This window comes from Prinia subflava, chromosome 1 (genome assembly GCF_021018805.1).
Source record: "Prinia subflava isolate CZ2003 ecotype Zambia chromosome 1, Cam_Psub_1.2, whole genome shotgun sequence".
NCBI classification, from domain to species: Eukaryota; Metazoa; Chordata; class Aves; order Passeriformes; family Cisticolidae; genus Prinia; species Prinia subflava.
In genome coordinates, this window is record NC_086247.1 from 13593969 (window position 1) to 13618266 (window position 24298).

The window sequence follows — 24298 nt, forward strand, 5'->3', positions numbered from 1 at the left end:
TCTCTAGGAAATTCTGATGTGAACACTATTGTCCATACACATTAAGCTGTTTAAATAGGCTTATGAGTTTTATTTCTCTACAGAGCCAGCTGTTTGACATTTATGACTACTACCAGCAATGAGAAGACATAGCTCCATCCAAAGCCCATTGACATTCACTTAACAGTGTCAATTAACCACAGGGAGCTTGCTATGCATTTGGTGCTTTTCTTTCTGCTGTACCTGAGATGAAAGCAATCGGCCTCACAGACCTCCCAGGATCCCCTGACTTGACACTGGAGCTGCTTCCAGTCAGGAGAGGCACAGTGCCATGTCCAGCTCTTGGCAATTGAGAGGATAAAAGTAGTTTAGCTTAAACTTCTGTTTATGAACAGCATTTGAGAGGATAAAAGTAGTTTAGCTTAAACTTCTGTTTATGAACTTAATAACTTCTGATGGAATTGCTGTAGCATTATGATTGACACTTGAAGTAGGTCCCTCTACTGTGGAGAATCCCACACTCATACATAGCTATCCTGACATGCTCAAAGATGTCCAGGAACTATTCTTCCCACTGCCCCACAATAAAAATGTGGAAATGTACAGGTAAAATTCATCTATTGGCACTCCTGTGCTTTTATCTGGGCAGTACATTCATAAATATATTTAAGAATAAATGCTAAAGTACTAAAAGGTTCTGAAAAGATCACAGGAACATTTGCATCATCCATTCCAGATACAATACCAATCAAGTGGTGACTACTACCCATCAAACACCAGCAATGCTCCCTCAGGTGGTAGGCTTTCTGTGCCAGTTTGCACATCACTTCTTACAGAGAAATTACCACTGATTCAAGTGTCTTGAATTTTTATCAACCTGACAAGTGTAACCAGCATCTGTTTCAATCTTAGGTTATGTTTGATGCATGTTCAAATGGCTATGGATTTGTAAGGAGGCACATGTGAGGCTGTCCTTGAAGACGATGGTTTCCAGACAGTGCAGCTGAATTTTTATGAAATGATCTGCAGGCTTTTTCTACCTAACTCTTGCCAATCCTGCTCAGCCTTGTGACTCAAGGGGCAAAACTGCACAGTCCAGTGCCAACAGGGGCCCCAGTTTCAAGTGCTCGAGAGCTGGTATACCCAGAGTTGAGGTTTTGGTCTGGCCTGTGAAAAGGGAGAGAAAACCATCTGTGAAATCTGGAGGCACATCAAGTTTGGCTTCTACCCCAGGATCCCACGGGCTCCCATAAACCTTTATAGCTATCTGCAGGCTGGGAAAAGAAATCCTTTCTCTGCACCTTTCCCCTGCTCCACACTGGCACACCCAGGTTCCCTGGGGCTTCCATGGAGCCCTCGGAGTGATCTCGGAAATCACGAACAGCAGGCTTTGATGCTTAGGGCTTTAGAAAAATGCCCTTTTCTAACTTAAACCGGGGGAGAGGAAGAACAACCCCCTGAGCGGGGCTTCTCCGGCGGGCAGGAGCGTGCTGAAGACACGACTGTGGCCGGACAGCCACAGCGAGAGCCCCGTGCCGCCGCTCGCCGCTCGCCTCTCCCCCGGGCCGAGCCCTCAGGGCGCTGCAGGCCCTGGCGAGAGGCGGGCGCCGTTCCTCGCATTCCTGTCTCAGCAGGGAAGGGGAGCGAACGGGGACCCTCCTTCTCCTCCTTCCCCGCCCTGGCGTTCGCCTCCAGCCAGCCCCGCTGCTGGGAGCCCCGGGGAGCCGGGCTAAGGGAGCGGAGTGTCCCCCGCGGCCCCGCTGCAGAGCGGAGCGCAGGGCGGCACAGCCAGACAGCCAGACAGAGAGCAATTAAACCCTCCCCTGGCCAGCCCCTGACACTCCCTCCTGCATTTTCCAGTCTGTGGTTACGGCGCTCAAAGGGTTCCATTAAGTCACCAAGTTTTACAGGTTCCTTAAAAAAAAAAAAAAAAAGAAAAGAAAAGAAAAAAAGGAGGGGGGTGGGGGGAGGTGAGGGGGAGTGCGCGAGAGAAAAGTTTGGTCATGGCAGGGAATGTGTGATCAAAGCAGAGCCCAAGCTTCCTGTTACACCGGGACTATATATATAGCGTGTCTTTAATGTTGGGAATGTAAGCAGCTGCTGGAGCCTGGCGCTGACTCTGCCTCGTTCCCAGCGCGCTGAGGTTTCTTCCACCGACCACAATGAACAAGTTCCTGTGCTGCACGCTTGTGGTGAGTCCCTCGCAGAGGTAGATAGGCTCTGGGATGCACTGCAGCTTCAGACATCAGGCTGGAGAGACATACGGCTTTCTTCTGGGGTTTTTGTTTTGGGTTTGGGGTTTTTTGGGGGGGATTATTTGTTTGTTTGTGGGTTGCTTTGTCTTCTCTCCGTTTCCCTTTTCGTTTTATCCCTCCAAACTTTCCTGGTGAGTTTGGAATGTGATGGACACGTCCAGCTCCAGGGAGACAGCAGGGATTTTCATCCCATTCTCAAGGTAGTGGCATGGTTTGCTTTTATTTTGCCTTTTCTTTTTTTTTTTTTTTTTTTTTTTTTTTTTCTGACTTCCTCCCTCCTTTTGAAAGGCCTCATCATACTGGTCTGAAGCAAAACCCTTTGTCGAGTAATGAATTTAGAAACTCTAGGCTGGAATGTTTGTTTCTGATTTACTAAAGCTCCATCCCTGCCTGCCTCTAATCTCTGCTGCAGTGGCACTCTTGGTATCTCAGATACTGGGCTGGCTTTCTTACCCAGGAAAAACACTATAAACTCCACAAAAAAACCCCACAAATGTGTGGGTTTTGTCTTGGCTTAGAAAATTCAGCTTCATATGCAAGAAAGTCATGAATTAGTAGCTGTGTCAGTAGCTATTACAGAAGAAGTTGGGTTATTAAATCTGGTATAAGTCCCTGCTTTAATAAGTTTTGGTTACTTGGTGATTTAGTAAGATACTTCCAGATGCAAATTTAGAGTAGTTAGCAGTCCACTAAATCTTTCAAAATGTAATTTAATCCATTTAGTCATATGGAAGTGTATATGAGTTCAATTAAATTAAAACCTGCCTACAGTCAGATCCTGTGTGACATCTATTTAGATGCTCTTCATCTTTTGTATGAGGAAACTTTCAAAGAAAAACATTAAAAAATAATAGTCAGAGCAGGCTCTTGCTTATGCCAGCACAGTAACTTGCTTCTGGGTTGTTTTGGTGAGTACAACGGCATTAATGTTGTGGCAGAGCCTTAGAACTGAGATCCATTTATTCTGAAAGCTTTTTATAAATGCAACGAGATTTCCAGGATCTGATGAGTAATGCATGTTTATTACTCTCTGTTCAGCTTTCTGAAAGAGCTTTTTGAGAAACAAACCCAAAGTAATTAATGGTGCAAGGGAAGCAAAATTTGTCAGGCTTGTGGTTGGCAGATTGAAACTCAGGACAACTTTTTCATCCCGTGTCTAATGTTGTTCCTGCTTTGTCAATATGAAGTCATAGGAAGTTAATCTGGGAACTTCAGCAATATCTGGTTATCAACCTGGCTTCTCATCTGTGACTGTCATAAAATAATTACATCAGGATTTTGATTTTGATTAAATGCAATGTGCCTGTTCATGTTCTCCCACAAAGTAATAGCATTTGGTGAAGTTCAGCATAATCCTCTGGCAGATGACCCTTGGAGCTGAAATACATTGGTGGCAGTACATACCAAAGAGATCATCATTCAATTGCATTATTATTATTCCATTTATTTTAAATTACTGTGAAATTTAAGTAAAATCAGTGAAGCTTAAGTACTGTCAGATGTGCTAGAGCTCAGAAAAGTAGCTTTAGTATCTGTTTTATAACAACCCTTTTAGGAGGCACAACTATAGTTCAAAGTTCTGTTTGGCTCACATCTCCAAACTTATTTTGTAGACATTGTATCTAAAAAGACTTTTGGGGGCATGATGTGCCTTGGCCTCTTTGCTAAGGTTTCAGAAAGGTTATACCTGCTGTGATGGTGCACTCATGTTTGTGCTGTGTGCTTGGAACACTAAAACTGCTTACAAACATTATGAAATTGGACTGAATGGAAAGAAATTCCTCAGAGCTGAATCTCATTACTTGTCACGTAACTATCTTGACCCTTATACTTGACCTTTCTCTATTTTGGCTCTCTGGGCACATGTGACATTCTTTTTCTGGCCTGCCTGTTGGGTTTGCTGTGTGTAGGCAGCAGTGGCTTTGCAGCCCGTGAGAGTAGGAGTTATCTTTCTGTCTGACTTTCTTTCTGTCTGTCTGCATGTGTCTTGGTTAAAAATAAAACACTAAGGTTACCAGAAGAATTTTTGACAGATATTGTGACAATTGAAGCAAGACCCACTGTTCAAATCTCATGGAAAACTTAATTTTGTTCCTTCTGTAAAAACACCTGTTTGCACATGGTACTGGACATACATTCTCTAGCTAGCAGTCAGCTGTTATTAATTCTCTCAGTGCAAAGGCAGACTGTTTTTACAGTGGGAACTCCCCAGGTTTGGGTTAGCTCCAAATCTTGCTATCACTCTCATGAATAACATTCCAAAATGTAAGACACATATTGGAGAGTATCTGGTTAGTTTTCCCTGCTTTCTCCCTCTACAAGTTTCAAGGCAAATGTAACTTCTATAAATGAAGACTTTCAATTTAGCACATCTTTGATAAGATGTAAAACTGCTCTTCAGCTGAATTTCATTTTCCTACCACTGAAAATGAAACAGTAGTTTAAACCCCTAAATTGCTTTGTGAATGACAACTAATGGTGCCTCAAAAAGTCTCTACAAGACTTGACTTTTTGACATATTTTTTTACTGACAGAGAAATGAAGACTGTGTTTCATAGCCTCAGTTTTGAACACAGATCACTCAGGAGAATGGGTAGTTGAACTTCTTATGTAGAAGAGCAGCCTCCACTTTATAAAGTGTCTTCTAAACAAAACTAGGTCCTGTTATGTCCAAAGTGAATGGATTACAATGAAGCAGTTGATAAAGTGGTGGAAGAGCTTTATAACCTGAACTCAAACCAGTGAAGATGACTCCATGTCAGATTTCCTGGTGTACCTGGCACTTGGCCGTGGTCTGCAGAAAGCTCCTTTGTCTGGGCAGTGCCCTCGTGAGCCTGCAGCAGCCCAGGGGACAGCAGGGCTGCAGAGCTGCTGGAGCAGAGAGGCTAAATCTGGTGATTACATGGAACAGAACAGCAAGATGAGAGGTATCAGAGCTAGATGGGAGTAACTTCTCCCAGGATGAGAAGTATTTTACAATGGTCATTTTCAATAGGTGGATGTGGATCTGATCCAGCATGGTATTGTCACATATACAGAGATAAAAGCTATTGATGAGGAGGACATTGATAATATCATCAGTGCTGTATTTTGCCAGTGGGATTTTTCTGGGCCTGTGTCTGATTTCAGTGAGGAATTCTGCCTAAGGGTTTAGGATATGTGAAGGCCTCCTGCCTTTGCTTCATCCAAATACTTTGTGTAGAAGGCAAAGTAGGAAAGTTGTGAGGTTTTACTTTGAACCCAATGCAAACACTGGGAGCAATCTGACAGATGTCTTGAATGATTATTTATCACAGAAGAAAATATGCTTTGGAATACTTGTGGAATGCAAAACAGAAACAGATTTATCTTTCTCAGCAAATTAAACATTCTCCTTTGGTCTACAACCCAAAACCACAAAGCCAAGCTATATAATAATATTTTCATATGCTGAAAAACCACTCTTTTTTTCTGCCACATAGCAGTGATTTAAAGGGATGATGCTTGAAGGATTTTTACTTCATGTGCTTTGTCTTCTAGTTTATTTTAATTCAACAAGAGAAATCAAGCAGCTCTTTGCCTTACATTTAAAGATGAAAGAAAAGAGAATGTATTTTTTATGTCCAAGGTCTGAAATAAATTTTACAATCACATTATTTCTCTTTCAAAAGCATCTTCTAAGGAATCAAACAAATGGACTGCACAGGCCTTTTATGTTAACATTGTGTATGCTGGCATAAGGATGGTATGGAGAAATATAGCTTCAGGCCTAATGTGCTGAGTGACACAATGAAGAACTGCTGTCTAACCTTGCGTAATTCATCTTGAATAAGTTCTCAGTATTTACTTGCATCACACTGACTTGCACTAGATTTATATTTCAATATTTACAGTTCATCCCAATTCCTCACACTGAGACAGCCATCCTGAGATGTGCCCAGGATTTTCCTCAGGAAGAGGGAGGAAGATTGAGTTCTTCAGCCTTTTTTGAAGTGACCTCATGACATTAGAACTCAATTTCACTCAATAGGTTGTTAGATGTCATTAATGATTTTAGGTTTTGTTCTGGTTTTCTTTTGCTGTAACAATTTTGTTATTGATAGTATTTCATGCTCATAGAACAAAAAAAAAACCAAACACCTAAGCTTTAGGAGCTTTTTTAAATTGAGTCTTGCATTTCACTCACCCTAGAAAAAATGTTTACTAGTTAATTACACTAACAATTAATTTGTCAAGATCAAAAAGATACTGAGCATTATTTTCTTCCTTTAACGCTGGCATATGAAGAATTGGCCGAGGGTTTAAAACTGAAAGAAGCTGTCTTGATCTCTTTCAGTCCATTTGCCATCTCTTCCGGGAAACCAAATGTAGTATTTGCTTTCAGAAAGGCATTGAGAGCTATATTTAAGACTCATGGGTTTCTCACACCTGCTTCTCAGTGGAAGGCTGTTCTCAATCTTCCTCTGACAAGAGAATCCCCTTTTTATTTGCCAGCATTATCCTTTAACAGATAAAGTTCTTCTGTCTGAGTTCACTGTCCATCTGTACTGAATCCATAGCTTCTCTTGTGACTTGCCAAGCTATTGAAAAAGTCCAGATCCTCTCCAAGAAGGTCTCAATTTCCTTCTAAACTTTTTTGTACCACTTCCTGAATTAACCTTTCCTAAACAAGGGTGAACAGAAATTTGCACAATTTTCTGAATGACAAATCCATTAATTTGGTTGTCTGCAGCACTGATGGATGCCAGCTTTAGTTTCTTAAGGGTTATGCGATGAACATGCTCATTGTCCCTATTTCTGATTCCAGTAGACTGGGGCCGGACTTGTAATTCCTTCCTTCTTTCGAATTAGCACATCATCTTTTCCAGCAAGAGCAAAACAGGCCAGTGCCAGCATGATTATGGAAGAAATCTTCTTTCTATGAAGCTTTTGGGGAGACCATGAGTAAGTTCTGATCATGGCACTTTCCTGTGCTCAAAAAGTGCTGTTTCTTATAGAAGACATTCAGGTGCTTAGTATGTAGACCACCTTGAAATATGACATTCAGATCAATCAGAGGTTTTGTGTAGCTAAGAAACTGCTATTAAGTTGGTCATAGCATAGTTTAGGAGAGGAAATGTCAGGAATGACATAAAATGTATTTAAATACCATTTTAATTTGTCTTAGGAACATGCATTTGAAGGGCCTCTCCTGATCATACTTATTTACTGTATTTTAGTTTCCACATCAGAGCAGCCCTGGAGTGCACAAAGTTGATTTACCAAAGTAAATTGAACTGATGAAAGCAAATCTAGAGATGGACCCCAGAGACACACCAGATGCACTGTAACCACTAATGCATGCTTGTCCACGAGAGCAGATTGAAGTTAGTCCAAAATATCCCCTCAGAATAATACATAATGTGGATGTCAGGTGCTCAGCACCATCTGTTTTGCTCTGTAAATCTGCTGTAACAGGTGATGCAAATTCCTAATGTAAGCACAAACTCAGTGTGTGTTAGACCAGGAGAAAAGACAATTTAGTGATGTTTCCCTCCAGCTTATTCTGTGAACTGGGGGGAAGAAGAGTCTTTTCATTCTGTTTGTGCCAAGTTGCTGCAGTAAAACTAGTGAAAATTATGTTTCATTATCTTCCACCATTACTACTGAATTCTTGCAAAACATCTGAAAAATAAATTGACTTTACTTTGGCACTTGATGTAGGTTTAAAGATTACTTCTGTTTTGTGGGTTGCGTATCAACATTCAGAATACTCAGGTGTGCTATGTGTTTTCAACCTGCATACAAGACAATTTTGCAGATCTTTTCTCTAAAAAAGTGATTTGTGGGATAAGATTTTTGAAAAAATCTTGTGAAGTGTGGTATTGGGGATTGAGGTCTAAAAATGTACTTAGCAACATACTAATGGCTATATTTGGTCTAAAAATCCAGCAAAAAATGCTCTAAAAAGACCCATATGCTGTCTATAGCAGTGGTTGATATCTGATGCATAGAAGGGATGGAAGAAAAGAAAAATATAACTTTTTTTGTGAATTCAATTTTTGATTTGGGATTTCTTGATCAAAAAGTGATGCTTATGTTTAATAGTCCTTTATTATTTTCATCCATTACTATGTCAGGTAACATTTTGAACTCAATTCTTTGCAATGTCCTATGGTAGTGAGCTGCTCAGCTCGCTGTGCTAATAGGCTCATAGTAGTCAAACAGTACTAATGGTAATCTAGCTCTGTATTGAAAATTCTGTATAAAATGCTCTGGTAAAATTCTGAAATATTCGTTGCATTTATATCTTTAGTTTGACTGAAGAATCTTTTTGTCATAATATTTTACTAAATAAGATTGTTGGATCTTGCATACATGTGGCTCTGATCAATGGGTTACTGCAGCTACATAATGTGTGTTTCTGGGAAAAAAAGGAAAACAAGTGTGATGTGCTTTCCTTTTAAAAGCACAAAGAAAAAATCCAATGGGAAGACTGATTGTTCTTTTAGTGATGTTGATTTATTAATCCTATTATAATGGGATTTGGTTATGCTCATTTAGATTAATAATATTCCAGTTGCCATTATTAGTTCATAGTTATTGGTTCTTCCAAGGACAAAACTCTGTATGTCTCACACACATACGGTTCAAGTATTGTTTTGCTCAATTTTTAAAATCAATTCCACTCAAATTGTGTTGAAATATTTTCAATTTTTATTGGCGTGTTTCCCACAGCTGTAGGTTCTTTAGGAAGCGATTGCCTCCATTTTTCCCTACAAACCCCTATGCTTTCATACTCTGATTATTGAATTCTAATTAATTTTGATGCTGAATCATCTCCTGCAGCAAAACTCTTTACTTGCCTCATATGTTTCCAATGTAAATAACTGAGTAAGCAAAATAGAAAACCTTGTTATTCTTGCTCCTACATGTTGCAGAGTAGAGTTACAGTTATGAAATTATTCACCTAGCTGCTCATTAGGTGAAAATGTGTCACTAGGGGCAGAGGCACGATGCAGAGATGCAGATCCCACTGCAGTGACAGCTCTGGATTTGTGGGGAGCTGTGCACGACAGAGCAGGATACTGGTGCTTCTGCACAAGGACATGCTGCCCATATGACTGGTTGCTGTCCCTAATAATTTTCACAGTGTCAGATTTTCACCTCTGTTGGGAATTGTCTTGTGTTTCCACAGACATCTGTGTGAAGTGTGGGTCGATGCTTGTCTTTGTAGAGCCTGTGCCACATGTTGTAGTCAGATATGTTCTGTGAAGGGAATGCTTGTGTCCATGCAAGTCTTGGACTCTGGGATTAGGTGTAATAGGTTTTACCTATTACTGAATTAAAACCATAGAAGAAAACTTTACTGTTCACATCAACAATTAATGAGATTATCAGGACTTCCTTATTACTAGAGTCATAGCTATAGATTTACCAAGGGTGGGACTGTTTTTCCTCAATGTAAAGGCACTCACTATTAAAAAATGTGCTGTGCCCTCTTTGTTAAATAGATCACATGAAATAGATCCAGTCACTTAAGGAAAATGGAGTTGTTCATCAAACTTCAAAGACTAATAAGGAATTTCTCACAATGAAAGGTATTGTGCATTGAGACCACAAGAAAAGGGAGATCTCCACCTCTAGAAATCAGATAAGTTATGAGACTTAGTCAGGGTAGCTACAAGAGGCTGTAGGGAATATCCATGTCTGCATTTCATTCCTCAGCCTAAGCGTAGCTGTATGAAAAGTGGATTCATAGACATGCAACAGGAAAATGCATTTAAGAGTATTTGCTTAAGCAATAAGAGTTCCTAAGTTAAGCATCTCATATCACTTGATGTTTACTGTGAATTATGTTAATGCAGATGAAGTTCTAAATTGCCCATTCCAAACTTAATAAGGCTATGGCTTTAGAATTGCCGTGATGTGGCAGAAGGGAGGCCCTTAAATGAAGCATCTCATGAAAATACAGACTTAAAAAAAAAAAAATTAATTCCACTTATATTTTGGGGACATTTGGAAAAGAAGAAATACATTTTTGAAATTGAATTGGCAGTTCTGTATTAGCTGACAGCAGTTAAAATAGCAACAAAGACAAGTCAGTTAGATCTATAATTTTATTGGATACACAGAAAAGTATCTTAAGTCAGAACCAGTTTAATTCATCTTTATGAAATATTCAAGTTTTGGAAGAGAAGTGGCACATGCAGCCATGCATGCAGTGCTGGGACAGAGCTGGGTTATCAGTGAGGAGAGTGAGCTGCTGGCAGACCCTAGACCCTGTGGGGATCACAGTGGTTCTCAAGAGTTACTTTTGTGGTAGGCTGGTGGAATCACAGAACCAAATTTTCAATTTTAAGACCAAACCGAAATGATGTGGGGGTTTTGTCTGCAGCAGGCCAGGGTGTCTCAGATTACTAGGTCCCCAATCACACCAGCAAAGCAGACTGTTGTAGGAAGCAGGAGGACTGTAGCTGTCGTGGCTTGTGCCAGTACTGAACCAGCTTTTCACGACAGCTGTGAGCCTGTGCCTTTAGGTAGGAAATGAAAGCATTGGCCTGGTCTCTTCCAGCTCATGCCATTATGTCCTTAATGTGTCCTTCATAACCTGTGTCATTGTTTACCTCTGTCTCAAGCTGTGTCTTCACCTTTGATGTAGCTGCCACATTACATCCTAAGAGCTTCTGCATATCAGTGCAAAATTAAATGGAAAGCATTAGAAAGTAACCCCTATTGTTCTAGCCATCAATTTCTGGTACAAAATATTGTAAGAGGAATAGTGTAAGGAATCACCTTTAAAGGTATCTGTGGTCATGGTGCAGTACACTGCTCAGATTCATATGCTCAGGCAGAATTTCTTTTGCATCTGAAGTACTCAATACTTGAGAACACAAAGGTGCATAATCCCCACCTTTGCTGTGCATTGGACAAATTCTCTGGTGCCAAGCAGTAAAAGGTCATTGCCAAGTGATATTAAAAGAGTGTAAATTGGAGAAGAATAGGATCTACATCTATGGGAGGAATCACTTAGGTCGGGAAGATTTGCTAGATAAGATCCTAAAACTTTCCCATTCTAAGATAGACACGGGAGAGTCTGGAAGCTGACCAGTATCTCAGAAATTTCTAATGCAAATATTTGTTTGACGATAGTGACGTGAGTAGACTCATCAACTCATTAAATGCAGGTTTCCTTGTGATCAGGGTGCTCCCCGGAACTAAAAGGAAGTGATCTTTTATTTTCCTGTTGCTAGCTCTTGGACATTTCTGTCAAGTGGACCGTCCAGGACGACTCTCCCCCCAAGTACCTCCATTACGATCCAGGGACATCTCGGCAGCTGCAGTGTGACCAGTGTCCTCCCGGGAGCTTCGTGAAGCGGCACTGCAGCGCCGGCAGCCCGACGCAGTGCGCCCCGTGCCCGCCTCAGTACTACGCCGACGAGTGGAACAGCAACGAGGAGTGCCACTACTGCAGCACCGTGTGCAAGGAGCTGCAGTTCGTCAGGCAGGAGTGCTCCAGCACGCAGAACCGCGTCTGCGAGTGCGTCCCGGGCAGGTACCTGGAGCTCGAGTTCTGCTTGAGGCACACGGAGTGTCCGCCCGGGTCCGGTGTTGCCCAGGCAGGTGGGTCCCGCTCCTCCACACGCACGGATGTAATCAGGGCTCTGCCGCACCTCCACGGCTCGTGGCACTTACAAGCTTAGGAAAGCGGCTTGTCCAGGTGAAATTGCAGGACAGTAAATTGTAAAGCCAATTGAACCTGCTCTAGTCTGCATCATTTGGATTGTAGCCAAAGGAAGGTTTCTCAGAGGAATACCCTGCTCCTGCTGTAGTATGTAACTTAATGGCAGTAGCAAATGTAGCAAATTGCACTGTAATGAGAAACATGATGGATTGCCTCTTTTAAAGGAACATTATCTGGAATGTAGTATTTGTGTGTGTGATAAATAATAATGTTTTTCATTTTGAAATCTGCTGTTTCAAGCAACTGTATATCTTGACAAACACCAGGAGCACTACATTTGACACCATGTATATAATTATAACAACATTAATATAGCTCTAGCATCAATGCAATATGTGGTAATAATTAATTATCACCGTCCTAAATGGAATTCTTAGGGAAACTGTTACTATTATCAAGCAAACAACCATTTCTTTGTCAAGCAGGCTGGCATAGTGCTGAAAGTCTGGTGAGGATGTAGAGTAAAGCAGCACTTTTCAGTGGAGTGTATTCTTCACTTAAGACAACATAAATTGTTAAACCAATAATTTGTTTTTGCCTCAAAACAAAATACATCATTTATTGTTTGGCAAATGCCATGGCCCAGCTAAGGTCCAGTATTTAACACAACCTGAAAGAATTGTAAACTGTCATTGTCCCAGAGCTTGACAACTGCCTGGAGAACAGCACTGGGGAAGGAGATGCAGAAACTGTCTCAGACACCCGCAGGCAACCAGGCTACAGAATGATTTCCCTAGGAATGACATACCTGCACTGAGAAATGCTGGGGCTGTACCTTTTAGAGCTGAGCTGAACAACAGGCTGGGAGTCCTTTTCTGGTTTATGAACCTCTCACAGGAGAGCAACTTTGGTGTAAGGAGAAATGTTGCTGCTGTAGCTGCTCACTAGTCCTTGAGTAATTGGTGAATGAAGCTTTACCCTGATGCCCTTCCACTGTTAAGCGTTTCCACTGGCAGCTACCACATTTCCATATTGTAAACCTTCATTAACCTAAACTATTATACCCAGGGGCTTGGGTTAATGAGGTTCCACTATATCTCAGCAGCAAGTCAAAAGGGGCCAGAAACAAAGTCCTCAGAAAGACTTTGGGAGGTGAACAAAGTATAAATTGACTGAGGAACCAGCCTGCTGCATCCCTATGAGCACGGTGAAACATGACAGACAAATTTCAGTCGCTCAGTTCAGAATGTACCAAACTTTTAAAAAAGACAAAATGTTGAATTTTGTAATATCATGAAAAGCTGGTTTCCAAAAGACCATCAGATTGAACCAGCTAAACCCAAGCAGACCTCAAAAAAGGAATGAAAACATTATAAAAATAATTGCATCTCCCTGTGTCCATAGTCAGTTTTTGAGGTGAGGCAACAGCTAAGAGTTTAAAAGGCATGTACTGCACTGTGTTACTGTTTTTTGCCATACGATAGCCCAGAACTTTGTAATGATGCAAATTCAGGTGAAATAAAACCTAAGAGTGGAAAAATGATTCCACTCTCACACAGGGAGATGGTGTGGTCCAGTGCCTCATTTAAGGCTTAAAGCATTAGCAATCCGTTTCCCCCGTGCCTGTTGCTCATGATTACACTGGGATATCACCTTGCTTTTGCAGTCCCTTTTTGTGAGTGCAGATTAAAGCTTTGTTCCTTTCTGCCACGGTGGGCCCTGTACGGGCAGGGTTTACAGCAGCATTGTACCGGGAACGCAGCACCGCTGCGAGGCTGCTCTGTCTCCCTGGTGGCAGCTGCCGTTTCCCTGGGAAGGATGGGGGATTCCAGGAGAGTTGGAGGGAGTGGCAGGAGGGCAGACAGACAGCAGCAATTCATGCCCTGAACAAGAGCAGTGAAATAAACCGTGAAGAAGCTGGCAGAGCTGGAGGGTGCCTTGTGCTTAGTCCTGAGAAAACTGATGGGTTAGCCGGTGTATTCCTCCCTTGTGCTGCAAGGATTATGCAGCACGCTCTGAGCAGCACGATGCACCATTTGCAGGAGCACTCCTTTCTTCCACTCCCTTGCTGCCAGAACACAACAGCAGCCTGTCTGTAGCAGGGAAAGTTGCTAAAATGCAGCTGTCTCAGGACAGCTGATTGCTGCCCGTGGTGCAGATGCTGGCTGGGGCTTTGTCCGGCCCAGAGCTGCAGGCAGGGCACGTTGCACAAGGGCAGTGCTGTGGCTGCAGAGAGCACAGGATTTGAGAGAAGGTTGGCACAAACAGGGTCTCTGGCAACTATAAACTCCGTCGTTGTCTGATGAAGTGTTAGGTCAGGTTGTATGCAAGCACTATTCTTGATTTCACAGCTGATTGAAAGCTTGAGATGCAAACCCTTTTTTTAATAAGGATTTCCCAAATAAATAGAAGATTACTAAGAAGCTAACATTAAAATAAATATCCACATGAAAATACTTTCAAAATACACTAGATGGAGTTATTTTCTTATTCAAATATAGCTTCCAATTCTTTCAAATAAGTTTTAAGCATATGTTTAAATTCATGTTCAGTAATGCAGTATGAGATACCAGACTTCAGGCATTTGTTAAATGTTGGATGAATAAGAGTGAATGTACAGCAGTTATTGGTTCTGTTACTTTCCTGACACTGGGAGTTAGACTGCAGAGTTTCAGATATCATGGATTCATTTTCTTACTCTTTGTAAATGTGCTCAAAACACATGTTGTCGTTCTGTTGTTGTATCATATATTTAGTTCTGAAGTAAAAATATGCATTATAAATCACCAAGCAAAACATGTATGTCTATTAATTTATTTTTTTTTAATATTGGACACTTCTTTCTTTGCTTTTATTAACACTTTATTTAAGGCCCCAAGAGGAATTCAAAATTTTTATCTTTAGTTGATATTTAGTTGGATTGTATTTTTATCTAGAACTGAAGTTACTCATTCAAGTAAGAGGTTCTGGACAGTTATTGCAGAGTGAAATTCAGAACACATTTTTTTGCCACTTATTTACTTTACAGAATATTTGTATAGTTGAAGGATGAAGACCAGACATACTGTAATGTCTGAATAAACTCAAGTAATTGAGGCTTTAAAGATATTACTTTACTAAATTACTGATTTAATCAGTAATCACTAATTTTAAACTTGGTAACAAGCATATTTAAGAGTACAATTTACTGTTTTACACCAGGAGGAACATCCTTCTCCTAATGCATCTTCATTTTTTTTCCTAAGTGATTTCTTAATAGATCAGAAACACAAAAAGCAGAAGCATGACAGTTTAGAGAGGAATGTTTTCCTTGTTTTCTGTACTCTTTTTTTATTCTTTTTTTCCACAGTTGAGGTTATATGTAATTGGATGCATTGTTTTCCTGTTTCCACAGGTACCCCTGAGAGTGACACTGTATGTGAAAGATGTCCAGAGGGATTTTTCTCAAATGAAACCTCCTCCAAAGCAGTTTGTCTTAAGCACACAAACTGTAGTGCCCTGGGTTTCAAAATAGCTTTGAAAGGAAATGAGGTTCGTGACAACATCTGCCAGGAAAACACAGATACGACACCTCAAAAATGTGGAATAGGTGTGTATCATACTAAGGAAGAGTGCTCTGAAAACATACCTTCAGTTCTCATTAAAATTAATTTGCCAAAATCCAGGATAAAAATACCTAGCTTGTTATCTCTTTGCCTGTTATAGTGATGGCCGTAGTAGAATTTTAATTATTGTAACTCAGACCAAAAAGAACTGAAGCACAAAGAGAAACAGCACTATAAAGACAATTTCTTAGTCTGTTTTTTAAATACTTTTTCTTTTAATTCTTGCTGCTTGGTTGGTGTTTTTTTGGGTTTTTTCTGAGACAGGCAAGGTAAGAGATCAGAACAATTGACATCTTCTCGCTCTCATTTCAGATGTAACCCTGTGTGAGGAGGCTATGTTCAGGTTTGCTGTTCCTACTCATCTCACACCTAACTGGCTGAACATACTAGCGGACAGCTTGCCTGGGACAAAGGTTAGCACAGAAAATATTGAAAGGATTAAACAAAGGCACAGCCCTCAAGAGCAGACCTTCCAGCTTTTGAAACTGTGGAAGCAGCAAAACAAAGAACGGGATACAGTCAAGAAGATTATCCAAGGTATTTTATTGTGATAACGTGCATTATAAACAACCTTCTGAATGGCATTCTAAAAATTGCTTGGATCAAATCCCCCCTGGGGATGTGTTGTGCTTGGAGAAGGGCCTGCAGGCCTTCACAGAGATATATCGATGCAGTAAGCATAGGGGAAGTCAAGGGGAAGCAGGAACAGAATTCCACTTCTCCAGATCAGTCAAGGTCTGAATTCTTCCCAGACTTGTAGCCCACTTTGGAGCGTGTGTTGTGCTATGACCAAGGTCCCCTTTTGAGACTGCACAACACACAAAGAGTTGTGATCAAGTGAGGAAAGTGTTTCCCACTGCAATGTCTGAGCAACCGAGGTTAGAGGGAGCTGCTTCCCTGCAGCTGAGAGTGCAATTTGTCATCTATAAAGTAGGGGTTGATATTTTGGACTGGGTCATTTATCCATAGGGACGGGGCACATGGGAGTGAGGAATACATAGACAGGCTTTCCCTTCTTTTCCCCTTCTGGTATCTCGTTGTCAGGTTGATTCATTGCTTTGTTTGTGCTGAATCTACCAAGAGACGATTCAAAGATGAAATAGTGCTGCAGTATTAATATCAAGGATTTTTACAACAGTCAGGCCACTCTTTTCATGTAAGCCACCATCAACAACCACCACATGAGAATGACATTTTGTCCACTCAAAATAAGTTTGGAAAAGGCTGCAGAAATGTTTTTTTTACCCCTCTGCTATTTAGCATATATGCATATGTCAGTCTGCAAAGGGTCTAGAGTACTTCAGAATTCAAAATCCCTATTTTAACAAAGTTTGCCTAGGCATTCCTGAAGAGAATGAGCTGAATTTTCATTCACTGGAACCAAATACTAGGAGACCTATCATATACATACAGCATTTTACAGGACAGATGGGCCCCAAAAAATCAAAGATGAGAGAATTATTTAAGCAAAGAAATTTGTAAAGCAAATTCACCTTGGAATTTTGGAAGGTTTTTTGCAGGCTACAGTAAAGTTGTAATGTGTTGTACTTCTTTTTGCTTTCTATAGATATCGACCTTTGTGAAAACAGTGTCTTAAAGCATGTTGGCCACCTGAACCTCACCTTTGAACATCTCAACGTGCTGATGGGAAGCTTACCAGGCAAGAAAGTGGGCAAAGAAGATGTTGAGCGCACAACAAAAATATGTCAACCCAGAGAGCAAGTTCTCAAGCTTCTCAATCTGTGGAGAATAAAGAACGGTGACCAAGACACCATTAAAGGTTTAATGTATGGACTGAAGCACTTGAAAATGTACCACTTTCCAAAACGAACCATCCAAAGCCTGAAGAAGGTGATAAAGTTTCTTCACAGATTTACAATGTATAGATTATACCAGAAACTCTTTTTAGAAATGGTAGGGAACCAACTTAAATCTGTGAAAGTAAGATGTGTCTAACTCAAGATATGTTTCTTTGTCCACTGACTATTTTTCCCTAATTACTGCCAGCAGTAATTAAACTGGAACATTATTTCACCATATTTTGATTTACTATTTATAGAACTGGAATAGTTCTAAGTCTCCTGCAGTGGTTTTGAAGGTGTTTTTTGATGTGTTGTTGTAGTAGTAGTTGTTGTCTTTTTTTTTTTTTTTAATAAAAATCACTTTTGTAAAAGCTATTAACCCGATGGTAACACTAAGAGCCTGCATTTTTGCACATTCAGTTGAAGAGTTGAAATGTCCCACTGTAGTCACTAGACGAGAAAGGAATGCCAGACCAGGCTCGACTCCAGTATTTGCTATTTATATTCTTCAAGGAATAAACATTTTTGCTGTATATATTTATTACATTAAATGGAAATTGTATGAGACTGAATTTTAGGAAGAGAATTGGAAAGCACACTGTATATTTTCTAGTTAAACAAAAAGAATTCCATATATTTTTCTGGCAAAATTTTGTAGCATGCCCTAAGAGTTATTAATTTCTTTACATTTTGTATTTAAAAAAATGTATTATTGCTTAGTATTATTTGTATAAGTTGTGGTATCTTTTGGTAAGGATGTTTTAATTTATCCAATGATTTTAACTCAAATACGGTGAAAATATATCTCAAGTGACCTGAATATTTAAATATTCTGTGAGGAATTGAATGTACCATATTTAAGAAGCTGGATTTTTATATAGAATTTCATAATCTTATTTTATAAAGCAATTAAATTTTTCAGTTTGCTTTTTGACTTGTGTTTTACTCTTGACTATAAAGTAGGAACTAATTACAAAGACAGACTATGTGGATTTTGCACTTTATCTTGGGCTTGGGTCTCTGCTACTTCCTGTCTGGTCTAGTAGTTAATATGTGAACCAAGTAAATATTGATCAGCACTAGATTTTCATGGTCACTGCAAAGGTGTAGAAGAAGCTAAAAAAGTCTAATGGTTCCAGTCTAGAAGGTCCAGGTGGTTGTGATATGACGGATTACAACTCCATGGACACATTTGGCCCAGCACCACTCTTGGCCCGGTGACGTTCTTGGAGTGCTCACAACCTTTGCCCTAACCACAGCTTATAATTTCATGGAGGAAAGATGATGCATGGGCCTGACAGGCTTGGAAAGCCTCACATAGAGCCAGTGTTTAAAGGAAGGGAGCACAGAGAGGTCACATAAAAAATAGTCATTTACCATTTCCCTCAGCTACAGAATGAGGCACCTACAAAGCCCTGAGCCCCATAAAAACAGAACAGAGAGTGGATAAGTGTCATTATCAAAAGCTCAATTTTAAGGACCAGTGGTCATTCACAATGCAAGCAAAAGGCTTTGGTGGCTTCAGAGAAAGTCTGTACTCTTGGGGTTTTTTTCTTTAAACCGTGTGAACAGAGCTTGAATATTCAACATATTCTTTTCAATTGTGTAAGGAAAGGAAATCCATAAGCATTTAGCCTTGTATGACAAATATTCTTCTATTACAGATGAGGGAATCTAAAGTAAAGAATGAGAAAGAGATTTCTGGTTGATACAATAGGTGCTCATCAGAATTGCTCTCCATATAGTGAATACAAATGGGACATACCGATTTAAAAATACTTGGGATTCATTCTTCACTGAATTCTCATATCACTTTTTATCAAAAGGAATAAACTCCCTTTTAAATTTCATGTGCTATTAGCATCTCATTTATTGGTGTAGCTGAGAAATGATGCTGAACATGAAAAAAGTTCCTAGTTTTGTGTTGATTCATTTGGGATAATTTACATACTTCTACAACAGAAAGTGATTTTACACGTAATTAAAAGATTACTAAAAAAGACTCTCAAATTTGCAAAATAGATACCAGATGTTTTCATGACACTGACAGGTGTGTAGGTTTGGGGTGTTCTAGGTGTTAAAGTGAGAATAATGATCTTATTGGCAACAAAATGAAGATCACACACACCTTGTAAACAATATCATCTTAATCCTTTCTACATATACAAAAATTTTATAATTGATAGTTTAGTTATAGTATCAAGTAGCACTATAATTTAAAACTTTATCACAGAGATAGAGCTTTCTAGAGAAAAGTACAGTTGCTTCTTAGTACAGAGGTTTTAATTCATACATTTATACTTCCATTTTTCAAGTAGTTATATGTAACTCTCATTGTAAACAATGCAGTATTTGTGGTCCTTCAGGAGTGACAATAGTGAGGAAGGTGCTTGGAGCCAGAGCCTACAGTTTAAGCTATCACTACCACGTGAACATGCTATGCTTCGCTACAGTAGTGTATGGCCTGGACTGGATTTCCTGGGAAAATTTAGCATTGACCTATAACCTGTGTCTGTCAAAGTAGGATTTTTCCCCCCTAAACTCCAAGTTACAAACTCTTAATGAATTATACCTCTTAAAGCTGATTCAGTTAATCAGTTTCTCATGCTGAGGTAAAGACTTCTCAGCCAGTTGGTGCCTCATTTATCAATTCAGCGTCACTCAGGTGGAATGACTTGAACACATCCTGACCAGGCGACATTTAAACTGTTCCCTTCCCCAAAGGGCCTCCAGCCTGAAATAGCCAAGACAAACAAAAGCAAGACCCAGGATAATGAGGGAGAGGATGAGGCAAACAGAAAGTGGGAGGAATGCTTGGAAAAAATGTGGGTTTGGAGGTGGTAGCTTGTTTTATAAGGAAGGCTGCAGGAGGAAGAAGATGCACAATGGGCAGCAGGTAGGAGAGGGGTCCCTGTGTCTCCGACTTGGAGAAGAATGTGAGGTGTGAGGGCTGGGGACAAACAACCAGAGATCGGCCTTGGGGGTGACTTGAAGAAGGATTTTGTCCTCAGGGTGCCCTGACTTGCCAGGGTAACAGTGCCTGTTTTCCTCCCAGCCTGGCTGCTGACCAGACTTGGTCAGACTTGGATGTTTTGCCATCCTCTGGCCAGAGGTGAGGCCAGCCTTGCCTTGGGGTGGAACAGAGTAGAGGAACAGGGAAGCAAGAGGACTGTGCTGCCTCTGCTGCCTCAGCCAGGGACAGGGATTGTCTTGTCCTGTCAGCTTCCCCTTCACTGAGAGAAAGGAGAAGCAGTTTTGGGAATATTTGAGGGAGAAGGTGAGATGGGCTTTAAGGCAGGTTCTTTAGCTGTCGTCTGCCCAGCTCTGCTCTCAAAGCACAGAAACAACTCTGAGCTATCAAAAAATGCAATGGGTTTAAAGCACAACCTTATGATTCCAAAATCTTTTACAACCCTGCTTTTACAATGTTTTTTATATGCACTTGTCCTCCATCAAGGCAGTCTCCTGAGTCCCAGAAAATGCTTTGGAGTAAGGGGAAAATTAATGAAGAAACTAAACACTAACCTCTGTAATAATATTTTTTTTATGCTGTGCACATCACCAAGCACAATAGACCCTGACCTGGTCTCTGACCATGGCCCAGGAATGCTCTCTGAGTAAAAATCCATACTATAGTCTGCTATAGACAGAATGTTTTAAAAATAAAGCCAGGTATTAGCTTTTAAAAAGCGTAGAGAACTGAATAATGGCGTTTCAAAGCGATGGTTGGGAATGTGCACAAAACCGAAATCCAACACCACACACACACTCACATACACAGACCTGTTCACACACACCTCACACCAGGAACACAACCTATCCCAGGGCTTCCACAGGCTGTGGTGGGGATTGCAACTCAACCCAGCTCTTCAGTACCCTCAGACATGCACCCTGCCTGTCCTGATATGGGTCAGCATTGCCACATCCAAGGCAGAGGTGTCTGGTTTGCTCATGAATCACCTTCAAAGTACCCAAATTTTCAGCCTTAGAGTAATTCAAAACCATGGCTCATAAATAAGTAAATATTTCTAGAAAAAGTACTAGTAATTTCTGCAAACTATTCGAAACTATTCAAATGTCAAATATGGGAAAGGCCCATCCTTCAAAATACTTCTTTGATGAAATAACATGGAGAAATTGGACAAAAATAACCAAAAAAAGTTTTGCATTTTTCTTCCTTTACCTTATTAGATGAAGACGCAATATTGGCAATAAGCTCAGTAGACAGGAGACAAAAAAATAGACAAAGCTAAGGTTGTGGTCGTTGTGTGACTATTCCCAATGAAGTTCAAAGACAAAACTATGGAAAAGGAATGAATGCAGAGTTGCAACTAGTTGCATAATTCTATTTTTATATTAGACTTTTGAACTGAACAAAACCTGAGACGAAGTAAAGCAGATGAACACGTGAACGTAGTTTGTTCCACTCATCATCATCTTCATCCCTTGTATTTATGGCAAGTTTGCGTAGGATTCCTCTGTTTGTCTTTTTGCATTTAAAAAAAGTTCTTTCATACTACCAGGCTATTTTTTTTAAATCATCCTGACCTTTAGTACCTAGGAGGTTATTTAAAAGGAACCACATGATGAAAGACTGTGGCTTTGGCAATATTTCTTATATGAAGAAGACAGGGTGTGGTTCAATAATGGTGAAGACAGAAATTTTTGGAGAATATTTTTCTCCTTTATTTCTTTATCTAAGAAGGAAAGTCTTCATTCTCTTAAATAAATAAATAGATTTTCTGGCAAGTAGGATATATATCATTCTGGATATGCAGAACTTGGTCAGCAGACAAAACAAAATTTCTTTCTATTGACAGTATCAGTGGTTTGGTATTTGGGCTGTGCTACAGCTCTGCCTATGGCACTTTAGATGAGTGAAATGACACATCCTAAAGGATGATTAATCCCATTTAAGACAATGGAAATTCAGTAAGAGATAGATCAGGTCTTTGCATTCTTTGAAGGGAAGAGACTGAGACATCAAAGACCAAGGTGCTTAAACACCAGCAGTTTTGCAGAAGCCTCTTTCTCCTGGCCGCAGTTAAGGAAGACTAACATAGGCTTACATTTTTGGGAAGGGTGTCCACACTTGGGAGATGTGTCAATGCTCAAAGTAGGGTGTGTTTTTTGGATTGCAGCAAAACAAACTGAGAGTAGCTGGCAGGCTGGTGGAGCCGTTGGGAAATTGGGCAATTCCCGTCTCCAGAGCTAAAGAGAAGCAGCTTGGTGTGACGCCGCCTCGGTTGGTACCAAACACAGGGATACAAGGAATGGGTAGTTACTGTTGTTGATACAAGGAGTGGGTAGTTACTGTTGTTGAGAAGTGTTTTCGGAAGTCTGAGAAGACTGACGTGTTGAAACCTCAAGAAGACAGAGGAATGATGCAGAAAAATTTTGCACTTTGTGCCTCAAAACCAGACCGTCTCTTGAAACAATCACAAAAGCCAAGTACTCAGAAAAGAAGAGATTTCTTTGGCTGTTATTGTCAAAGACCCCATAGCAATGTTTCAGTGACGCTGTTTGACAGAGGATGCTCACAGGCAAGCAATGGCAGCATCAAAGCAGTTCAATGCCCAGCTGTAGAAGTGACAACCCACTGATGCTCCCACGCTTTCTCTGTACCCTCTATGGACTTGACAATTTAAACAGCACAAGGGAGTTGAGTTCCACCAAGGAAGTTGCTGCAAAGGTCTGTGTGCTGAAATTGGGTCCCTCCCTTTCCATGCCATCACTGTCTGAGTGAAGCAGGGTCTTACAGCCTGGCTCTCCCTTGGGACGCAATCCAACCAAGTGATTCCTTTGGGTGCAGATAATTGCTTCATTTTCCTGCCACACCTGGAGCTGCTGGTGTCCACCTCTCCTTGTCTAACAGCACACAGAGAAGGGAGGTGGCAACAGGAGTGAACTTCTTCCTCCCCAGCCTCAGGGGATCCTACGCACCACTGCTGGGAAGGGGCCCTGACAGCCTGAAGACAGGGAGGATGCACCAGCCTCCAGCCTCCATCCTGGAATGGGGCCACACCAGTGGCTGAGTGCATGTTAAACAGTCACAGAAAAATGGGCAGCCAGGAACTGCATTTGCATTAAACAGGCATAGAAAAAATGTGTGTGTTCAGACAAAAAGTGATGTCTGAGAGCCATAACCAAGGAAATATCAAAACCCCTTTGTACAGCTCTATCAATTCAAACTCTTGAGTTAACCATGGTTAATTTAGGTTCTCTTCAGTTAAACTAATTGTAGAGTATTTCTACACACACAAAGACATTAATTTCAGAAAGAACAATATTGGGATGAAACACACATGACTGTTCATGTCCCATCTTCCTCACTCCCTTAAAACCATTCTAATCACACAATAGCCCTATTACAGCTGCTTTCCTGCTGCTCACAGTTTGTTGATGCAATTCCTTCCCCTTCTCTGGCAGAGAGAAAGTCTCTGTTCTTACATTGCATTTTAGCCCTCTCCCATTCAGCCATGCTGTCATCCTCACGTCGCCATGCAGAAAATCTGCAAGGTACATACTGAGGCTGCAGGGAGCAGCAATTAACCACAAAGCCATTGCAATCTAAATAATCAACCCTACAGAAAATGATTTGTTACTGTAAAGGCTCCATCAGCAGTGATCAGGATGGCAGAGCAGTGTGCTATTGCTCTGTGCTATGCTGTATTTACAAGCTGCCTTGGAAGTGCAGAAATTGCACCTATTCCCACAGAAATGTCCCTGCTCCCTCTCACATGATGACAATAGGGTGGTTATTGCAACATCCCACAGTGTAATCCTGAAGGGTATAGGACAAACTCAAACACCTACAGAATTCAGAGTAAAAGGACTCTGACAAACAAAAAGCCTGGATTATGTGTAGGGCAATGACTAGGAAAACCCTTATGCTAGGAAAATACAGCTCTGTGAAGAATCATCATTGCTCCCACCATGCAGATATTATAAGACTCATGCTCCAGTTTTGCTGAAGCAACAATAAATTTTGTGACACACACAAAAAAAGCATCA

The 24298-nt window shown here is 40.7% G+C and overlaps 1 protein-coding gene across 1 annotated transcript; it reads left to right on the forward strand.

Annotated features, from left to right (window-relative positions):
- Positions 1–969: 969 nt before the first annotated feature.
- TNFRSF11B (TNF receptor superfamily member 11b) lies at positions 970–18218 on the forward strand. Its single transcript, XM_063421662.1, has 5 exons — positions 970–2171; positions 11447–11816; positions 15272–15466; positions 15795–16019; positions 17050–18218. The coding sequence occupies exons 1-5, from the start codon at positions 2142–2144 to the stop codon at positions 17436–17438; spliced, it is 1209 nt and encodes a 402-aa protein (XP_063277732.1). The 5' UTR covers positions 970–2141; the 3' UTR covers positions 17439–18218.
- Positions 18219–24298: the final 6080 nt, after the last annotated feature.